At 46.8% G+C, this 18879-nt stretch overlaps 1 protein-coding gene across 1 annotated transcript in view; it reads left to right on the forward strand.

Moving 5' to 3' along the window:
• The first annotated feature begins 1336 nt into the window (after positions 1–1336).
• The window catches only part of LOC142768324 (uncharacterized), a 36184-nt gene continuing 18641 nt past the window's right edge, over positions 1337–18879 (forward strand). The window contains exons 1-4 of the mRNA XM_075870293.1: positions 1337–1415; positions 3683–3894; positions 4051–4184; positions 8830–8980. Coding sequence (XP_075726408.1) covers positions 1337–1415; positions 3683–3894; positions 4051–4184; positions 8830–8980 — 576 coding nt within the window. The remainder of the gene's footprint in view (positions 1416–3682; positions 3895–4050; positions 4185–8829; positions 8981–18879) is intronic.

An 18879-nucleotide genomic window follows, 5' to 3' on the forward strand; every position in this document is an offset into this window, starting at 1 on the left:
AAGTCGCACTTTTTCGATGTCGCAGGTTCAGCTCCCGCCAGGTCTAAGTTATCTTTTCGTACACATTTATTTCTTGGCATTTACAGTACAATTACTACTAACATTCCAAGTTGTTTCATTGGCGTGGTAGTACTCAATATATTGTGTGTAACAAAAAAGCGCCCTTTAAAATACAATTATTTCCATCAGTCATAGTGGTGTCACGTTATGGCAGACTAGGAGCCTTCATGTTGTATACGAAGCATTATTTGGCTGCTGCCAGCACGTATAAGACCACGTTCTTCGTTACGCTAACAGGCAGAAAAAGTGTTTCGCGCTCGTCGTCACGTTTACTAGCGGCGCTCACTGACACTTCCACGACTAGGTGGACATATGTACCCTATAAATTGGATATAGGGATGACCACCGCCATATGACGGTTGGTAGAGCATCGGACGCGTTATTTGAAGGTCACAAGTTTGGTTTTTGCCAGCGGCAATTTATCTTACGGTCCGCTATTATTTCTTCACATTTACAGTACAATTACTAATAACAAAGATTTCTGTGATTTTCTTAGCATTGTTGTCTGGTGATTCTCATTTATATTTCGTCTAACAAAGAAAATGCGCCATTAAATGTTCCCTTCCTCTGTGAATAAGTGTTGTACTTTTACTCTGTATTGTTTATTGTTCCGGTGTAGCTTCCACCAGTGCTTTGCTTTTTTTGATCGAATGCTGCGTCTTTGTGTATGCAGTATGCATATATTTAATGCCAGCGTATACAGGCGCTGGTGTGACAGCACTCGAATACTTGCCTAATATATCACATCAAAATCAACAATAATTTTCTTCCGCTTTACTTGTGACATTTTGATACCACGGCTGCTGCTGACTACTTGCCTGCCTGCAATGATTGTATTGGTCTTGGTCATAGCAGGAAAGATGCCTTGTACGCTAGATCCTTGCGCACGTACAGCCATTTAGTAGAGTACGCAATCCTGCTGACCCGCAAGTCACGGGATTGAATCCCATCTGCGGCGGCTGCATTTTCAATGGAGGCGAACATATGAATCAATCAATAGAGTACACAATCGTCGTTGTAACAATCCTCTACCTATACTACGTTCTTGCTGTGTTTGGCCGCACTCTCTCCTTTGACGCGGTCACGCTGTGGCTTCCGTTGGCTTCTGTTGTTGACGCCTCTGGCAGGCCCACCACCTTTAGTTTCTCGCCGTGTATACGTCATGGTGCAGCAGCCCGACGTTGGCTTAATGCGCCTTCACAAGCAACACCATCGCATTCATTCGCCGTATTTCCCACATCTATATTTGTTCCTGTACACGTGCCGTGTCCCCGTCATGGCTAATACGGGCACGAGCCGCCGAGGGTGCATTGTGTGCGAACGCATACAGGAGATTCATAATGAGGACAGTGGAAGTCAGTCCAATATATTTCAGGGATATTACCACTTATTATTTTTTAACGTATAGTTGGTCGGTCAACAGTTATCTCCGCCTTGGATCAATTTTACGCTCAAGCTGCTTTCTACCGCTGTAAAATCCCTGCGATCATTGCATACTGCGTTAGTATATTTGGTAAATATGAATATTTTTTTATTTGGTTGTGTTCTTCTTGGACTTCACTCATGAACGGGTAAGCTCTCTCCAAACTGTGATCTTAAAAATAGCTCTCCAACTGTTACTGTCTCATGAATACACAATATAAAGCGGCTAGGCATTTATTATCTTCGTTAATAAGTATGATTTCTGCATGTGGCTTGCTTCGGTTTCTCTGATAGAAGGCTGCCACCTTTGTACTTGTTTTATGTAAACATTTTCACGAAGTTTCATACTGGTTATACTATCAGATGCAATACTTCAACAGGGACAATTTTAGCCTTTGGGGCTATCACTCTTGTCATTATACTTTGTGTTATTTTTCTCTCTCGGTGTCTCAGTGTTTATGTAAGCACAATATTTGCCCTGTTACAATACCTATCATTCTCATTACTGCATACAAGTTCACCTTATTGCTTTTTCTGTCATTAGCTTTATGTTGTTAGCTTCTACATATTTATCGCATTTTTTCATAAGGGCATTCGTATATTTATCTGTATAATTGTGGAAGTTGTGTTGTTAAAGCTGGTTAATTTGCTCTATAACAATTGATGTTGGGAGACATTGTCGCTCTTGTTAATCAATACTCGGTTCAATTTACCGTGACCTGTACTTCTCGTGCAATTATTTTTGTCCCATAGTGTACATTTTACCTCAACTGTTCGCTTTGTTCTGTATCGTTTGGGCCTCTTCAATGATCTAGGCGGCCATGCTTTGATTGTTTAATAAAGCAACCTTCTCAATTCTAATCCCACGCCTTCATCACACTGTTGTTGTTTTTTTCGTTAACCCGTCGGACAGTGTTACGCTGCTGTAAGTTAACTTATTCATACTTAGTATAACTCACGTCTCTGTCGACTGTTTAGCACATCGATGAGCTTTCACAAAGTTTGTGGTGCCCGCATGGATAAGAACCGCCATGTTCGGCTTTGTTTTTTTTTCTCGCAGTGTGTGTTGTAGCGGGCAAGCAGACATTAGCCAGTAATATATGTATCCGCCTGGTATGCTGACCACGCCAAGATCAATCACATCTTCGGCAATGTAATCTTACTTTTCAAGAAATTGCGCTACTCAATATTCACCGGACAAGGGCAACGTGCTCTACCAACATATAAAATACGTCGAGTTGAGTTGTTTAGACCCGCCACGGTGGTATAGTGGCTAAGGCACACGGCTGCTGGCCGCTGGTCGAGGGATTGAATCGAAGCTGTGGTGGCTGCATTTTAATTGCAGACGAAATTTCTTGACGCCCGTGTGCTTAGATTTAGGAGAACGTTAAAGAACCCCAGAAAATTGAAAATTCTCAAGCCCTTCACTAAGGCGTCTCTTTATGCATGAACGTGACAAAACTGGCGTTCTTTTTCGATGGTTATGTGTAATTCATTAGTTCCTATTTATTATTGATTTATTTCTTTTCGTTCAAGTTTTGTACTCTTATGTTTTTTTTCTTTATATTGACTGCGCGTCCTGTAAAATTTATCTTTTCATGTTCTCTTCAATCTGTCTTAATTGTACATGCGCCTAACTACTCTTTTGCTTCTTCTCTACATTATTAGCAACTATATTACTGTGTCGTGAAGCTATGTGCGTGCATTGATTCATTTCATTCTCTTTGTTAATAAGTATGCACTTTGTATGACACTTGTTTTCGTAACGCCCCGCTTATCCATTGCCCCTAAGGAAATCTTAAGGGCTTTTTTAAATAAAAAGTACCTGTGCGAAAAATTGTGATAAAGTTTGGTTGTTTAGAGGCAGTAATATGCATGTGGGGCTATAGTACTCGTCTGCAAGTTCCCAAATCTTTTATAGCGAAAAAGTAAGAAAGAGGCAATGCTGTCATTTGGGCTCAAACAAGTTGAGAACTCGTTTTCCTTGTGCAGGTCTCAATAAGGCCTAATCGATGCTTGTATATATATTTTTTCATTAGGTGTAGAAGAGGTTCCTGACAGAACCGAAGGCTTCGGTAGACGTGGTGGAAGTGGAGGAGGAGATGGTGATTCAATACTTTTGCCAATTCCAATCCACCCTGTGCCTAACGTTGTAACTGGCACAGCTATACCTGCAAACAGCGTAAAGCCTGATCCTCAGCGATTGAGCTCGCACACCACTCGCCAACCGACACCCACTGTTACTCCGAGGGCACCGGCTACCACACCACGAGTGACTCCGTCCCCTTGGAGTCCTACTCCGTATATCGCAGATGCTACGACGACTACTACTACCAGGCGCCCGATACCGACTACACCAAGTACGAGACCACCTGTGATTACCACACGTGTGACTCCAAGCAAAACACCTCGGTCGACTATTCACCGCACGACTCCGAGTAGACCACATATCAGCACCCGGTCAACGTGGAGCACACAAAGTCCCAAACCGCTGACAACCACAAAAAAGCCGACTTCGAGACCAACAACTCGCATGCCACGGGCAACTACCACAAGGATGACAACTAGACCAACGACAACCATGACGTGGCGAACTACCAGCCGGCCGACAACCAGACGAACGACAACAACGATGCGGCCAACTACCACACGAGCGACTTCAAGGCCAACTACTCCCAAACCACCAACTACGGTCACACGAGGTAAGTTTACTAGATTGACTGATATGTGAAGTTTACCTTTCCAAAACTTTTATATGTATATGAGAGACGCCGTAATGGAGAGCTCCTGAAATTCTGACCACCCGGGGTTCTTTTACGTGCACCCAAATGTGAGCACACGGGCCCACAGCGTTTCTGCTTGCATCGGAAATGCAGCCACCACAGCCGGGATTCGATCCTATGAACTGCGGGTCAGCAGCCGAGTACCTTGTCTGCTAGACCACGGCGGCGGGGCCACGAGGATCAGGGCTTCATTAGCTGGAATTGAAATATCACTGTAGCGTTTGCCGTAACGAGGGGTTATGCATTATTTTCACACTTTAGAGAGTGCAACGGGGATGTTTAGCGAAAATATGTACACGAGTCGTACTTTTTTCAAACCGAGGAAAAGATATCAATGATGCCATGATTACACCAGCCAACTTAAGGCCGTTAGAGCGAGTGCGAAGAGCACAACCGGAGCCATGTCTAGAATACGAACACGTCGGTCAAAGCCGCAGCTGCGTCAGCCGTCGCTACAATTTCCAGCCTTCATTAGAAGGTAGTGACCACCACTATAAGAGTGATCGCTTCATCCGCAAGAACAACTTTTCGGACATCTCGGGTGATACATGTGGAAATACCGCGCCCACGTATGCCCTCTAAAATGATACAAATACATAGAAGTCTAAAATAGCATAATGCAAAAGTGTTCTCTGGAAGGTGACGCAAGGGTTATATAAGGAAGGCAAATTAGCGGCAAGTACCCGCTTCCGAGACAATGGCACAATGAAACCTGTGAAGTTTTTGAAAGCTTGGCTGAAGCGGAAAACTTCAACCTAGTTCGGTGACCGAACCCTTGACAAGCGCCTGTACTAACACCTGTAGGTCTGGTCCCCCTGGCTGCGGCCGCAGCATTTGTGATGGAGGCGAAGTTGCTGTAGGAGCGTGTGTTTAAATTGGGGTGCACGTTGAAGAACCTGATAGTCGAAATTTCCGGAGCCCTCCACAACGGCGTCTCTCATATAATCATATGGTCATTTGGGCCGCTAAAGCCCAAATATTATATCATCAGGTCTGGTCACTCTGCGGTTTGAGCTAACCAGGAAAGTAGGAATCGGCAGCGAGGTGGTGAATGAACAAACTCTAAGCGCATCGACATAACGTATTGGAAATTAGTTTGGCTGAATCCTTCAGCACGGTGAAAAGGCTAAAAAATGAAAAGAGAGAACGACGCATTTGTTGGACAAAGCTAAATTTTTCTTGTCCTTTCCTCAATTTAGACGAACTCTCCGAACTAATTTGCAATATTTTGAGTCAACGAGCTTCTTACGTTACCCATTGCTAGCTTCCTACTTAGAAAGAAAAACGACCACCCAGGTGCGTTGGTGCTGGTTTTGAACCACAAAATCGGACAAGTTTTTAAATAAATAATTTGCCTTCGTCTGAAAGATCTGTCTTTACTCGTGTACTTAGCTTCAAACGAAAACTTGAAAATTTTCTTTTTCTATTATTGGTAGTATACGATGTTCAAAAAGAACAAGTCATTACAACACACACGACGCCTTGTTTGCTTTCTTCAATTATCCGCTCTGAGCTTTGTCTTACTCCCCTCTTTTGACGCACAAACCAGCCAAGTCGAGCACACCAGCAAAGAAGTGTAATACGTTGCTTAAGCCTTTTTGTATTTCTGTTTTTCTTTCTAACAGTCGCGGTGTCTATCTCTTCAAACGTTACTAGTTCTAATGGTAAAATTGATTCATTTTCTAACCAATGGCTGTAGCCAATGTGGACTGATAGTCTGTTCATGCATCAACCTTTAGCGGTGATCATAATTTGACCCAATAACAAAGGATCTTGGAGCAGTCAAGTCAACGACAATCAAAAAATGGCGGAATTCGTTGACTTGCTCAATTGATGTACTGACACAGCAGCTGATGAATAGGCACGTCAAGCACATAATAAGTGTGGCTTAGCTCTAACTGCAATACAAAAAAAATGATTGTGCGGCATTTTTAAGACAACATCATTCAAGTTTAGTCGCAAAGACATACCCTATCAAGTGGATAGAAGGATAGCCGCCGTGGTTGCTCCACTGCATAGGAAACGCTATTGGAAGGTCAGAGGTTGGGGCTGTGCCCACAGCAATTTATTTTTTCGACAACTTTTATTTCTTCACAATTACAGTGCAGATAAAAAAAATAAAAGTTGTCGAAAAAATAAATTGCTGTGGGCAGAGCCCCAACCTCTGACCTTCCAATAGCGTTTCCTATGCAGTGGAGCAACCACGGCGGCTATCCTTCTATCCACTTGATAGGGTATGTCTTTGCGACTAAACTTGAATGATGTTGTCTTAAAAATGCCGCACAATCATTTTTTTTTGTATTGCAGTTAGAGCTAAGCCACACTTATTATGTGCTTGACGTGCCTATTCATCAGCTGCTGTGTCAGTACATCAATTGAGCAAGTCAACGAATTCCGCCATTTTTTGATTGTCGTTGACTTGACTGCTCCAAGATCCTTTGTTATTGGGTCAAATTATGATCACCGCTAAAGGTTGATGCATGAACAGACTATCAGTCCACATTGGCTACAGCCATTGGTTAGAAAATGAATCAATTTTACCATTAGAACTAGTAACGTTTGAAGAGATAGACACCACGACTGTTAGAAAGAAAAACAGAAATACAAAAAGGCTTAAGCAACGTATTACACTTCTTTGCTGGTGTGCTCGACTTGGCTGGTTTGTGCGTCAAAAGAGGGGAGTAAGACAAAGCTCAGAGCGGATAATTGAAGAAAGCAAACAAGGCGTCGTGTGTGTTGTAATGACTTGTTCTTTTTGAACATCGTATACTACCAATAATAGAAAAAGAAAATTTTCAAGTTTTCGTTTGAAGCTAAGTACACGAGTAAAGACAGATCTTTCAGACGAAGGCAAATTATTTATTTAAAAACTTGTCCGATTTTGTGGTTCAAAACCAGCACCAACGCACCTGGGTGGTCGTTTTTCTTTCTAAGTAGGAAGCTAGCAATGGGTAACGTAAGAAGCTCGTTGACTCAAAATATTGCAAATTAGTTCGGAGAGTTCGTCTAAATTGAGGAAAGGACAAGAAAAATTTAGCTTTGTCCAACAAATGCGTCGTTCTCTCTTTTCATTTTTTAGCCTTTTCACCGTGCTGAAGGATTCAGCCAAACTAATTTCCAATACGTTATGTCGATGCGCTTAGAGTTTGTTCATTCACCACCTCGCTGCCGATTCCTACTTTCCTGGTTAGCTCAAACCGCAGAGTGACCAGACCTGATGATATAATATTTGGGCTTTAGCGGCCCAAATGACCATATGATTATATGAGAGACGCCGTTGTGGAGGGCTCCGGAAATTTCGACTATCAGGTTCTTCAACGTGCACCCCAATTTAAACACACGCTCCTACAGCAACTTCGCCTCCATCACAAATGCTGCGGCCGCAGCCAGGGGGACCAGACCTACAGGTGTTAGTACAGGCGCTTGTCAAGGGTTCGGTCACCGAACTAGGTTGAAGTTTTCCGCTTCAGCCAAGCTTTCAAAAACTTCACAGGTTTCATTGTGCCATTGTCTCGGAAGCGGGTACTTGCCGCTAATTTGCCTTCCTTATATAACCCTTGCGTCACCTTCCAGAGAACACTTTTGCATTATGCTCTTTTACTTTATGGGCGTCGTTGCTGTGCTTTCTGGCTAACTAGTAGGTTGGCATCTTTTTACAGTAACGTTCATAAAAATTCTCACTACGGTACGAATACCACTGTGCAGCTTGTCCGCAAATGTACCAACATTTTAGCTTTAGCCTATCAGCTGGCAGCTATGAAGCAGCCAAAACATTATTAAGACTTATTGCACATCCTGTGCACAGAGATAGCTTAGTTTCGTGAATTAATTTGTGTCTAATTATTCGTGCTATCAAGCATTCTTCAGCAACACATTCACTATAAGCAATATTTTCATATTTTGTTTCAGACTGAATTGGCATCGTCTATAAATGTCGCGCACAAACTCTTTTGACACAAAGCATCGCCGGATGTATCTCATATTCAAACTGTCGGCAATAATGCTTAGATGACCAGTTTATTCTGTGACACTCAAATCTTTACTGTAACTTGAAGAAACAAAACGAGCACATCTGACTAAAATAGAGAAGTAGTTCTGCAGGAAAGATTGCAATTAATAACTATGAAGAGTGTTTCTTTGCCCCGCCGCGGTGGTCTAGTGGCTAAGGTACTCGGCTGCTGACCCGCAGGTCACGGGTTCGAATCCCGGCTGCGGCGGCTGCATTTCCGATGGAGGCGGAAATGTTGGACGCCCGTGTACTCAGATTTGGGTGCACGTTAAAGAACCCCAGGTGGTCAAAATTTCCGGAGCCCTCCACTACAGCGTCTCTCATAATCAAATGGTGGTTTTGGGACGTTAAACCACACAAATCAATCAATCAATCAATCAATCAATCAATCAAGAGTGTTTCTTTAAACTTGATACAAAAATTTAAAATAGTTGGTAAGCGCTTCCAAACTATACCAATAGCATGTGGTTTATCACTTTGTAGTGCTCGTTATGCTATATTTGTTATCGCATGGTGTCTCTGACAACTAATCTGTTGTTTGTAATCCGTCTATAGGCCCGCTTTCCTGCAAGAGTCCAAGGACCCTACATTCTTCGTACGCATTGTTGCCATTTGGTACTACAAAATTTATCACTTTGGCTTTCTGGACCTCTACAGAGAGTACGCAGAGAGTTCTATGGTCACACACGCCCTCAATTCACTGAAGGTATATTTTTATTTGAAGTTGGTTTTATTAATTCACCTGTGATTTTAGAGTTGAAGATAGTTAAGTATGGCTCAAAAACGAAACGAAACTAAACGAAAACAAAAACGAAACATAAAATGACCATAATCCACTAACTCTAAACCGGGATGGGGAGGAGCAGGGTTGTGGAACGAAAACAGAACATGTCATGTAGCTCAAATAGTGAATTTCCCTTCATTTGAGGTGTTTTAGGCTGGCATTTTATCCGCAGAATGTGTGCGAAACGAGGGCATGTATAAGTCACAGACTAGAGGAATTGGGTAAGCCATTCTATCAAGTAGATGTATTCGCGAGCGAAAGCGAATACTTCAGTGGGAGCTAGTGTAGCGTGGAAGGATAATGAACAAAGCTGCGTAAGGAACAGGGAGCCTCGCGTAGAAGACATTGAAGCATTGTGAAATGAAAAGTGCTGAAGACACATTTTGGAAGTAGGCCAGCATCAGGACAAGCTGAAGCTCTGCTCGGCGAAGCGGAAAGTGGGAGGGATATCAGAAGATCAAAAGGAGATTGGACGAGCAGGAAAACGGTTCAATAAAGTGCAGACAATTTTGGAAGCGGGGTTCTAACATGGGTACCATCCTCCGAAGCCCAGTGTCACATTCACTCGGCTATACTGGCACCATAGCCGAAGAAGAATTTAATGAAAACAAACGATGAGGGTTGCCGTTGCGTTAAAATAAAAAGCATGAGAAACCAAGCCAAATGTAGCCTAAGTAGCCGTAAAATTAATTATTCTCGCCAAACAGACTGCCCAAAGGAACAGGAGCGGTAAACTGAAAACAATGTATTTACTATTGATGAGTAAATTAAAGCAATTTAAAATAGTAGAACCAGAAATTTAAAAGCAGCCAGTAAATATTGCGAAAGTTACTTAAGGGAGTATATCATCCCAGTTCTTGTGATCAATGGCCACATACCTTGACAGCATATCTGCAATGGTAGTGTTCAACCGTTCAGTGAGTCCGTTTGTTTGGGGGTGATAACCCGTGGTTTTCCGATGTCTTCTGCCACTTAAGCTCAACACTTCTTGAAACATTTCTGCGGTGAAAGCTGTCCCACGATCAGTAATTACCACAGCTGGCGCTCCATGACGAAGTACAATGCTGGTGACAAAAAACTGGGCGATTTCGGCTGTGGTAGCTTTGGGCAGGGCCTTTGTTTCGCTGTAACGCCCTAAATAATCGGTGGCAACCACAATTCAACTGTTTTCAGACAAAAACGTGGGAAACGATCCGAGCAAGTCAATGCCAATTTGATGGAATTATGTTTTTTGCGTGGCGATAGGCTGTAGTAGCCCTGCTGGTCGGACAGGTGGAGTCTTATGGCGTTGGCAGTCGCGGCATGTGCGGACGTACTGCTTGAGTGTCTTCGCGAGGCGTGGCCAGTAGTACGAGCGGCGAACTCTTTCCAAAGTGCGCGTGTAGCCAAGGTGTCCGGATGATGGTTTGTCGTGACAAGCAAGTAAAATATCGTCCCGAAGCGACGTCGGCGCAACCAGTAGGTAAGTAGCCTGGGTATGGTCGAAGTTTTTCTTATGGAGGACTCCATTCTTGATGCAGAACGAGGTCAGCCAACGTGTGAAGTTTCGAGGAAGATTGCTTTTTCGGCCTTCGAGGTAGTCAATGAGCGGGCTCAGCTCCATGTCGTCGCGTTGTTGTTGAGTCAAGTCGGTTGCTGATACAGAGGAAATTAATGTATCGTACTCTTCAACGTCCGCGTTCATACTTCCGATTGGCGCACGTGAGAGACAGTCAGCATTGGTGTGTTTGCGTCCCGACTTGTGAACGACTGTAACGTGAAAATCTTGCAGCCGAAGGCTCCATTATGCTAGGCGACTGAAAGAGTCTATGCGGTTGGTGAGCCAGCATAAAGAATGGTGGTCGCTAACTACCCTGAATGGTCGACCGTACAAAAAAGGCCGAAACTTTGTTTTATAGCCCAAACAACGGCCAAGCATTCTTTTTCTGTCGCAGAGTAGTTTTTCTCTGCGGATGATAGTGTTCGACTTGCATAGGCGATCACGCGCTCTACGCCTTTTTGTTATTGAACCAATACAGCTCCAAGTTCGACGTTGCTGGCATCCGTGTGTAGCTCTGTGGCATCGTTGTCGTCAAAGTGAGTGAGTACAGGTGGGGCTTAGAGATGGTTTCGTAGCGGGTCAAGTGCGTGATGCTGATCCTGACCCCAAACAAATGGTACGTCGTGTTTTGTAAGTTCATTTAGAGGTTGAGCGATTTTATAAAAGCCTTTGACCAAGCGTCTGTAATATGCCCAGTCCCAGAAATTGGTGGAGGTTGCGCTTTTTTGTTGGGACAGGGAATGCGGCAACAGCTTTAGTTTTCTCAGGGTCTGGGTGTATACCGGCTTTGCTGACAACGTGACTATGAAACTTCAGTTTCTCGAAAACAAAGTGGCGTTTCTCAGGCTTGAGAGAAAGTCCAGCTGTTCGAATCGCCTGCAGAACTGTCTGTAAGTGCTGGACGTGCTCTTCAAACGTGCCCGAGAAGACGACCACATCGTCAAGGTAGACAAGACACGATTGTCATTTTAGCCCAGAAAGAACCGTGTCCATCATTCTTTGAAAAGTAGCTGACGCTGAGCATAAGCCGAAGGGAAGGACCTTGAACTCGTAGAGTCCATCAGGAGTAATGAAGGTGGTCTTTTTGCAGTCGCGCTCATAAAAAAAATATGCCAATACCCACTGCACAGATCCATGGAAGAAAAGTAACGAGCGTTGTGAATGCGGTCAAGCGAGTCATCTGTTTGTGGTGAAGGATACATGTCTTTCTTCGTGATGCTGTTCAATTTCCGGCAGTCGACAAAAAATCGCTGGGCACCATTTTTTCTTTACTAACACAACAGGGGACGCCCAGGGACAGGTCGATGGCTGGATGACATGGTCCTTGAGCATCTGCTGAACCTGTTGGCGTATAGCGTCTTGTTCTTTTTTCGAGACTCTGTAGGCGTGCTGTCGAATGGGTCTCTCAATAGGCTCGGTTATGCTATGATGCTTGGCAAGCGGTGTTTGGTTCACTTTCGAAGTCGTAGCGAAACAGTCCTGAAATGAGTCGACTAGCTTTAAAAGACGTTCCCGGTGTGCGGACGGTAGACCCTGGTTTACGTCTAGAGTGCTTGCCAATGTGATGGCGGAATGGTTGCACGACCAAAGGGCAGATAATGTTTAAAGACCATGGACGTCGGCAATATCCTCAAGATATGCGATCGCAGTGTGTTTGGTAAGATGGCGATACTCCTCGCTGAAATTCGTGACTAATAGGCGAGCCCGCTTCTTCCTGGGCTGAACAATACCTCGGGCAACGCATATTTGTTGTGCAAATAGTAGGGACAAATTTCCTTCCGCAATCACAACAACGGGGATGTCTTGGTCACATTCAACGCTGATAAAGAGGCTGCTGCAGGGAGGCAGAGTAACAGATTCGGAGGATACACGTAGCGCAGCCATAGATAAGCAGGTGTTTTCAGGTTCAGAATGAAACGGGTCCTCGAACGACACCTGCAAGTCTCGGAGGTCAATATTTGCGCCGTGTTCGTGAAGACAGTTTAGTCGCACAATGAGTGGACGGGAGCACAGAGGCAATACGAGGAAAGACCCTGTGAACGTCGAAGCATGGACTCGAACACGGCCTTTGCACATTCCAGTCGGCGTGACGAGGTGGCTGCCTGCCGTGCGCAATGGGGGTCCTTGCCAAGGGGTAGCTACCTTCATCAGTTGGGATGCCAGGGCGCTGCTCATAACCAAATAGTCGGCGCCAGTGTGGACGAGGGCAGTGACGACGTGATTATCGACGTGTACGGTGATGTCGGCGGAAACAGTCTCAAGACTATCGGAAACGACTGATAAATCAGGACGGTCTTCGTTGGGCCTTTGTGTCGAGGGAGGTTCTTTGACAGTTCATTGGGACGCGGCTTTAGCCCCTGGAGCCGCGGTTCCTACTTTCCTCTGTGGGGACTCGGTGATCGGCCTCTGAAATTGAGCATAAGATGACGAGGGAATGCTAGGTGACGTGGGGTGGCGAGGTGATGGTGATCGTGATTGGGGGCGTTGATCTAGGTGATGAGCTTGCTGGCCCGTAAGGCACGCTTTGATGTCGCGGGGACGCTCACCTTAACGCGGGCACCGAGCATCAGGGTGAAAGCCACGGAGACCAAGTTGGTGGTACTGGCAATTGCGGTAGACACGACCCGCTTCGCCACGGTGGTAGCAGAGTGGACGGTTATCTGACGTACGCCACACGCAGGCCTTTGTGGCGTTCTGTCGCGATCCAGACGGATAAGTGGGTGCACTTGAAAACCTTGATGCGGGTGGCGAAGTCAAAGAGGTGCTCTGGAATCGATTGCTAGGCTGATCCATTGTCCGCAAAGTGGGATCAGGAGCATGTGGTGCAGGAGATCGCAGGGTCGCCGAATAAATCAGCACAGGGGCCTAAGAATTTGTTGGTGCGAGTGGGGTCACCACCTGTCCAATCTCATTTCGGATTAGGTCTGCGAGAGCATTTACGGTTCGTCGGGGTACCGCTGCTTGGAGTTGGCGCAGCTCGTCCCACACGACGCTTCTTATAAACTCTGTGAGGGCATGCCTCTCGCTGTCAGCCCCGATAGCGAATGGAGCAGTGGTGACGTCGTGACGTTCATACTGTGACGACCGATGCTGGAGAGTACGCTCCATTGTGGTTGCCTCATTTATGAACTCAGCCACAGTCGTCGGTGAATTGTGCAAGAGTCCGGCGAAGAGTTGCTCTTTTACACCACGCATTAGATGCCGCGCCTTCTTTTCCTCAGACATTGCAGGGTCGGCACGCATGAAGAGTCGAAGCATGTCCTCAACAAACAACGATACTCTCTGGTTAGGTTGTTGCTTCCGAGACTAGATGGCCTGCCCCGCTCTCTCTTTCCTTTTGGCGCTGCGGTATGCATCGCGAAACTGTCGGCTGAACTCTTGCCATGTCGCAAAGAAACCCCCGTGATTCGCATACAACGTTTTGGCAGAGTCTTCTAACGTAAAGAAGACTCTCCGCAGCTTGCGAGCTTCATCCTATTCGTTGATGTTGGCAACTCGATCGAAGTGGTCGAGCCAGTCATCAACATCCTCATAAATGTCTCCATGAAATGAGCGTGGCATTTGCGGCAAATGAAAGACATGCGGGAGAAAAGAATAGGCGTCGTTGGTCTGACTCGCCTGGTTGGTAGTCGAGGTTGCCATCTCGTCTTGAGAGAGAGGACCGTATTCGGGAGATAGTCCTCAGAGGCAGTGACTGCTTCTTGCCGTGGGAGCTGTAGCTGTCGACATCAAAGTAGCTCGGTGTGTCGGCTGAAAATCTGCAGCCGAGGCGCATTTACCCAGCACCTCCACCAGTGCCACGAACGAAATAACAGACAGCCAAGAATCAACATCTTGCTCGCTCCCAGACCAGGAAGCAATGTCCTCTTCTTTCTCTACTTCCAAGTGATTTCACGCCACAGTTATGGCTCCTAACCATTACTTGTGACAATGTCCATGGTACCAGCTTGAAATTTGTTTCGCCAAGTTGTTTAGAAGTAGACACTTTGGCACAATACAGCCACCAACGGCAAGCCCGCACAGAATTGCATAGATGTAAATGTAAGACTCGAGTACCACGTGACGACACCTGTCCTAGCCGTTTTGGAGAGTTCAAACTCCGATGCCCTTGCAGAACCTGCTGTGCGATTAGGTGTAACTAGCGAGTGTGAAACAAGGAATGAGTGCATTATTGAGTGTATTTGCGCATTGAACACTCAGAAAAACGCACGCTTTCGCTGCCTCGCAGGTTTGAGGCTCGCTTGCCGGCATAGCCGCTTACGTTCAGCTTCGCGAGCGTCCGTAGCACCCCGCGAAGCAGAGTGCAAGGGGAGCGAATACGCGCCGTATTATTTACGAGCACACAGCCATGGCGGAACTAGAAAGAGAAACGGTAGGGAATAAACGAAGCGGAAGCAGTACTCACCCCAACTCCTCGTGCTCACGCGAAGAGTTATAGGGTAGAACCGGCGCATGTGCAATATAAGTGTGGACGCCGCAGAACGGACACTGCCTCGAGCATAAAATTTCTCATCTGTGAGGTACTCCAGTAATCGCACTTTCAACCAAGAGTCAAGCTTTCAAAAGACTCTGGCCAGAACTCCCGAAATCTTCAAATCTTGGAACACTGAAATGACAATCAATTGGTTGATTGATTTGTGGGGTTTAACGTCCCAAAACCACCATATGATTATGAGAAACTCCGTAGTGAAGGGCTCCGGAAATTTTGACCACCTGTAAATGACAATCAAGCATAATATGACGCATGCTATTGTTCCTACCGGAACGGCCATCTCTGCTAAGGTTCATTATAAAAAAACACAAAGTCGCCCGTCACGAGTTCGACCACATGCTCCAGCTTGGTATTCGACCTTCTTCGAGCAACTGGTCTGCGCTGTTCATAGTGCCAAGACAAGAGCCTTGTGACTGGTGGCCCTGTAGTGATCAGTGGGCATGCAATGCTGTGACAACAGCAGACTTTCTTCCTCACATCCATCATTTCCGCGTTCGCCTTGCATGAGCGGCCATGTTCGTTAAGCTAGATCTGATGGCTGCTTATCACCAGATTCCACTCGAACCAAGCGACATTCCAAAGAGGGCCTTGGCATCACCTTTCGGTCTGTCTGGGTTGGTTTGTATGCCGTACGAATTGAAGACGCTCAGGCACCTAAGAATACAGGTGACGCAGCGGCTCATCACCGAATGCTTTGTGCGACCAGGCATTCGTCGACATTCGATGCTGGGCTAAGGCGTGCCGAGCCTGTCAAGCAGTCTGGATGACTCGTGCCACGTGCACAGAACTCCAAGCATTTGGGCCACCAGAGTTTCGTTTCAACCATCATCATCATCATCAGCCTGACTACGTCCACTGCAGGACAAAGGCCTCTCCCATGTTCCGCCAGTTAACCCGGTCCTGTGCTTGCTGCTGCCAATTTATACCCGCAAACTTCTTAATCTCATCTGCCCACCTAATCTTCTGTCTCCCCCTAACCAGCTTCCCTTCTCTGGGAATCCAGTCAGTTACCCTTAATGACCAGCGGTTATCCTGTCTACGCGCTACATGCCCTGCCCATGTCCATTTCTTCTTCTTGATTTCAGCTATGATATCCTTAACCCCCGTTTGTTCCCTAATCCATTCTGCTCTCTTCTTGTCTTTTAAGGTTACACCTACCAATTTTCTTTCCATTGCTCGCTGCGTCGTCCTAAATTTAAGCTGAACCCTCTTTGTAAGTCTCCAGGTTTCTGCTCCGTAGCTAAGTACCGGCAAGATACAGCTGTTATATACCTTCCTCTTGAGGGATAGTGGCAATCTACCTGTCATAATTTGAGAGTGCTTGCCGAATGTGCTCCACCCCATTCTTATTCTTCTAGTTACTTCAATCTCGTGGTTCGGCTCTGCGGTTTTTACCTGCCCTAAGTAGACATAGTCTTTTACAACTTCAAGTGCACTATTACCTATCTCGAAGCGCTGCTCCTTACCGAGGTTGTTGTACATTACTTTCGTTTTCTGCAGATTAATTTTGAGACCCACCTTTCTGCTCTCCTTGTCTAACTCCGTAATCATGAGTTGCAATTCGTCCCCTGAGTTACTCAGCAATGCAATGTCATCGGCGAAGTGCAGGTTACTAAGGTATTCTCCATTGATTCTTATCCCTAACTGTTCCCATTCTAGGCTTCTGAAAACCTCCTGTAAGCACGCGGTAAATAGCATTGGGGAAATTGTGTCCCCCTGCCTTACACCCTTCTTGATTGGTATTCTGTTGCTTTCTTTTTGAAGCACTATGGTAGCAGTTGATCCCCTGTAGATTTCTTCAAGAATGTTTATATTGTGGTAAAGCCTTTGAACAGTGGGTCATCCTCTTCAGCGCCTTCTAGTGGGTCGCCCTTTTTCTTAAGAAGAAGAGCAGCTCGTGCAGAGAGTCGATCCCCGCATTGACTGTCACTGTCGTGAATCATCGCTGAGTGTCCGTCAATAAACCGCTTAACAATTTGGTGGAGGTGCTGAGAGTGCTGTGCCCTTCAAACACCTTCGGTCAGCATTCGATGCCCTTGGAGCTTCGATCCCGTACCGTGCCTCCAACCATGTACCAAGACGCCGCCCAGCAAACCCTTCCTCCTACGTCGCCGCCATGTCCCGGTGTCCCCCGCATCCGCGACCCTCCTGTCTTCACCGGCGCGGATGGCACCGACGTCGAGGACTGTCTTGCCATGTACGAACGTGTGAGCGTCCCCAATCATTGGGATGAGGCAGCTAAACTAGGTAACCTGTTCTTCTACCTTGCGGGTGTGGCCGGAATGTAGTACAATAACCACGCATCTGATTTCCCGACTTGGTCCGCTTTTAAAACCGCTGTCGTCGACGTGTTCGGCCGCCCTGCTGTTCGTAAGCTGCAAGCTGAACAGCGTTTACGTGAACGAGCCCAGCATACCGGTGAGTCCTTCACAAGTTATATCGAGGACATCCTTGACTTGTGCAAGAAAGTCGACCTGAACATGTCAGAGGCTGATAAAATCACGCATGTTCTAAAAGGCATCGCCGACGATGCCTTCACCATGCTCCTGGCAAAGAACCCCCGCACTCTGGCAGAAGTCATCATGTTATGCCAAAGTTACGACGAGCTGCGGCGGCAGCGCTTGATGACCCGTCGTCCGCCACCACGTGATGCTGATCTCTCGGCCTTGTCAGCAGTTCCAGACCACGCAACCTTGCTCGCCAAAATCAAGTCGTTCGTGCGTGAGGAAGTTGCCCGCCAGGTCTCTCTACTGGCTTTTGCTTCCCCACAACAAGCTCAACAGCCATCAAGTACACTTCTACCTCCGCTCCGCCGAGCCATTCAGCAGGAAATCGCGGAGGTCGTCCCTGAATACCACCAGCCACCTCCTGCATCTGTGCCACTCAGCTACGCCCAAGTAGTTGCCAGGCCGCCCCCGCCGATTTCTGTCACTGTTCCGCTAAATTACACCGAAACCGTCGCGAGGCCCCAGGCCTTTGGAGAACCTGTCTCGCCTACATACGCCGGCGTCACCCACGTGCCACGAGTGCCGCCTACCATGCACTCATATCAGCAGCCGGCTCGCCAATCGCGTTCTGCGACATGGATGCGACCAGCAAACCAATGGCGCACTGCTGATAATCGCCCCATCTGTTTTGCTTGCGGTTGCGTCGGTCATGTGGCACGATATTGCAATCGTGTGCAGCAACCGCAGGTCGCCTCCAACTTTCCCAGCCAGTCAAGACGCTCCTATGACAACCGCCGCCTATGTCACCGTCGTCCCGCCCCGTTCCGTCTACCCGCCGTTCACCATCTCCACGACGTCGCTCACTGTCACCAATGCGGCCACGTCCACTCGAGGGCGACCAGGAAAACTAGTCGTCGCAGTCCACGAGGCAAGGGCTGCGACACTGTCGAACTGCGGAAGCCCTCAGGAAAGCCCGTCGAACGTGATAGACGTGCTTGTGGATGGCGTTCGTGCATCTGCCCTTGTAGATACTGGAGCCGCCGTATCCGTGATGGACGAAAAACTTTGCCGATTACTGCGCAAAGTGACCACGCCGCTTTGCGGGCTCTCCCTCCGTACAGCCAGCGCCCAAAGCATTTACCCTACAGCGATGTGCACAGCCCGCCTTATGATTCAGGACGTGATGTATGCGGTCGAATTCATCATAATTTCTTCATGCTCTCACGACGTCATCCTAGGATGGGATTTTCTTTCCCGCCACGACGCCGTCATTCATTGCGCACCAGCAGAAATAGAACTCGCGCCATTCTCTTCTTTGACGCCGGCCGACAGTCCATCCGCT

This window comes from Rhipicephalus microplus, chromosome 8, assembly GCF_043290135.1.
Source record: "Rhipicephalus microplus isolate Deutch F79 chromosome 8, USDA_Rmic, whole genome shotgun sequence".
Taxonomy (NCBI): Eukaryota; Metazoa; Arthropoda; class Arachnida; order Ixodida; family Ixodidae; genus Rhipicephalus; species Rhipicephalus microplus.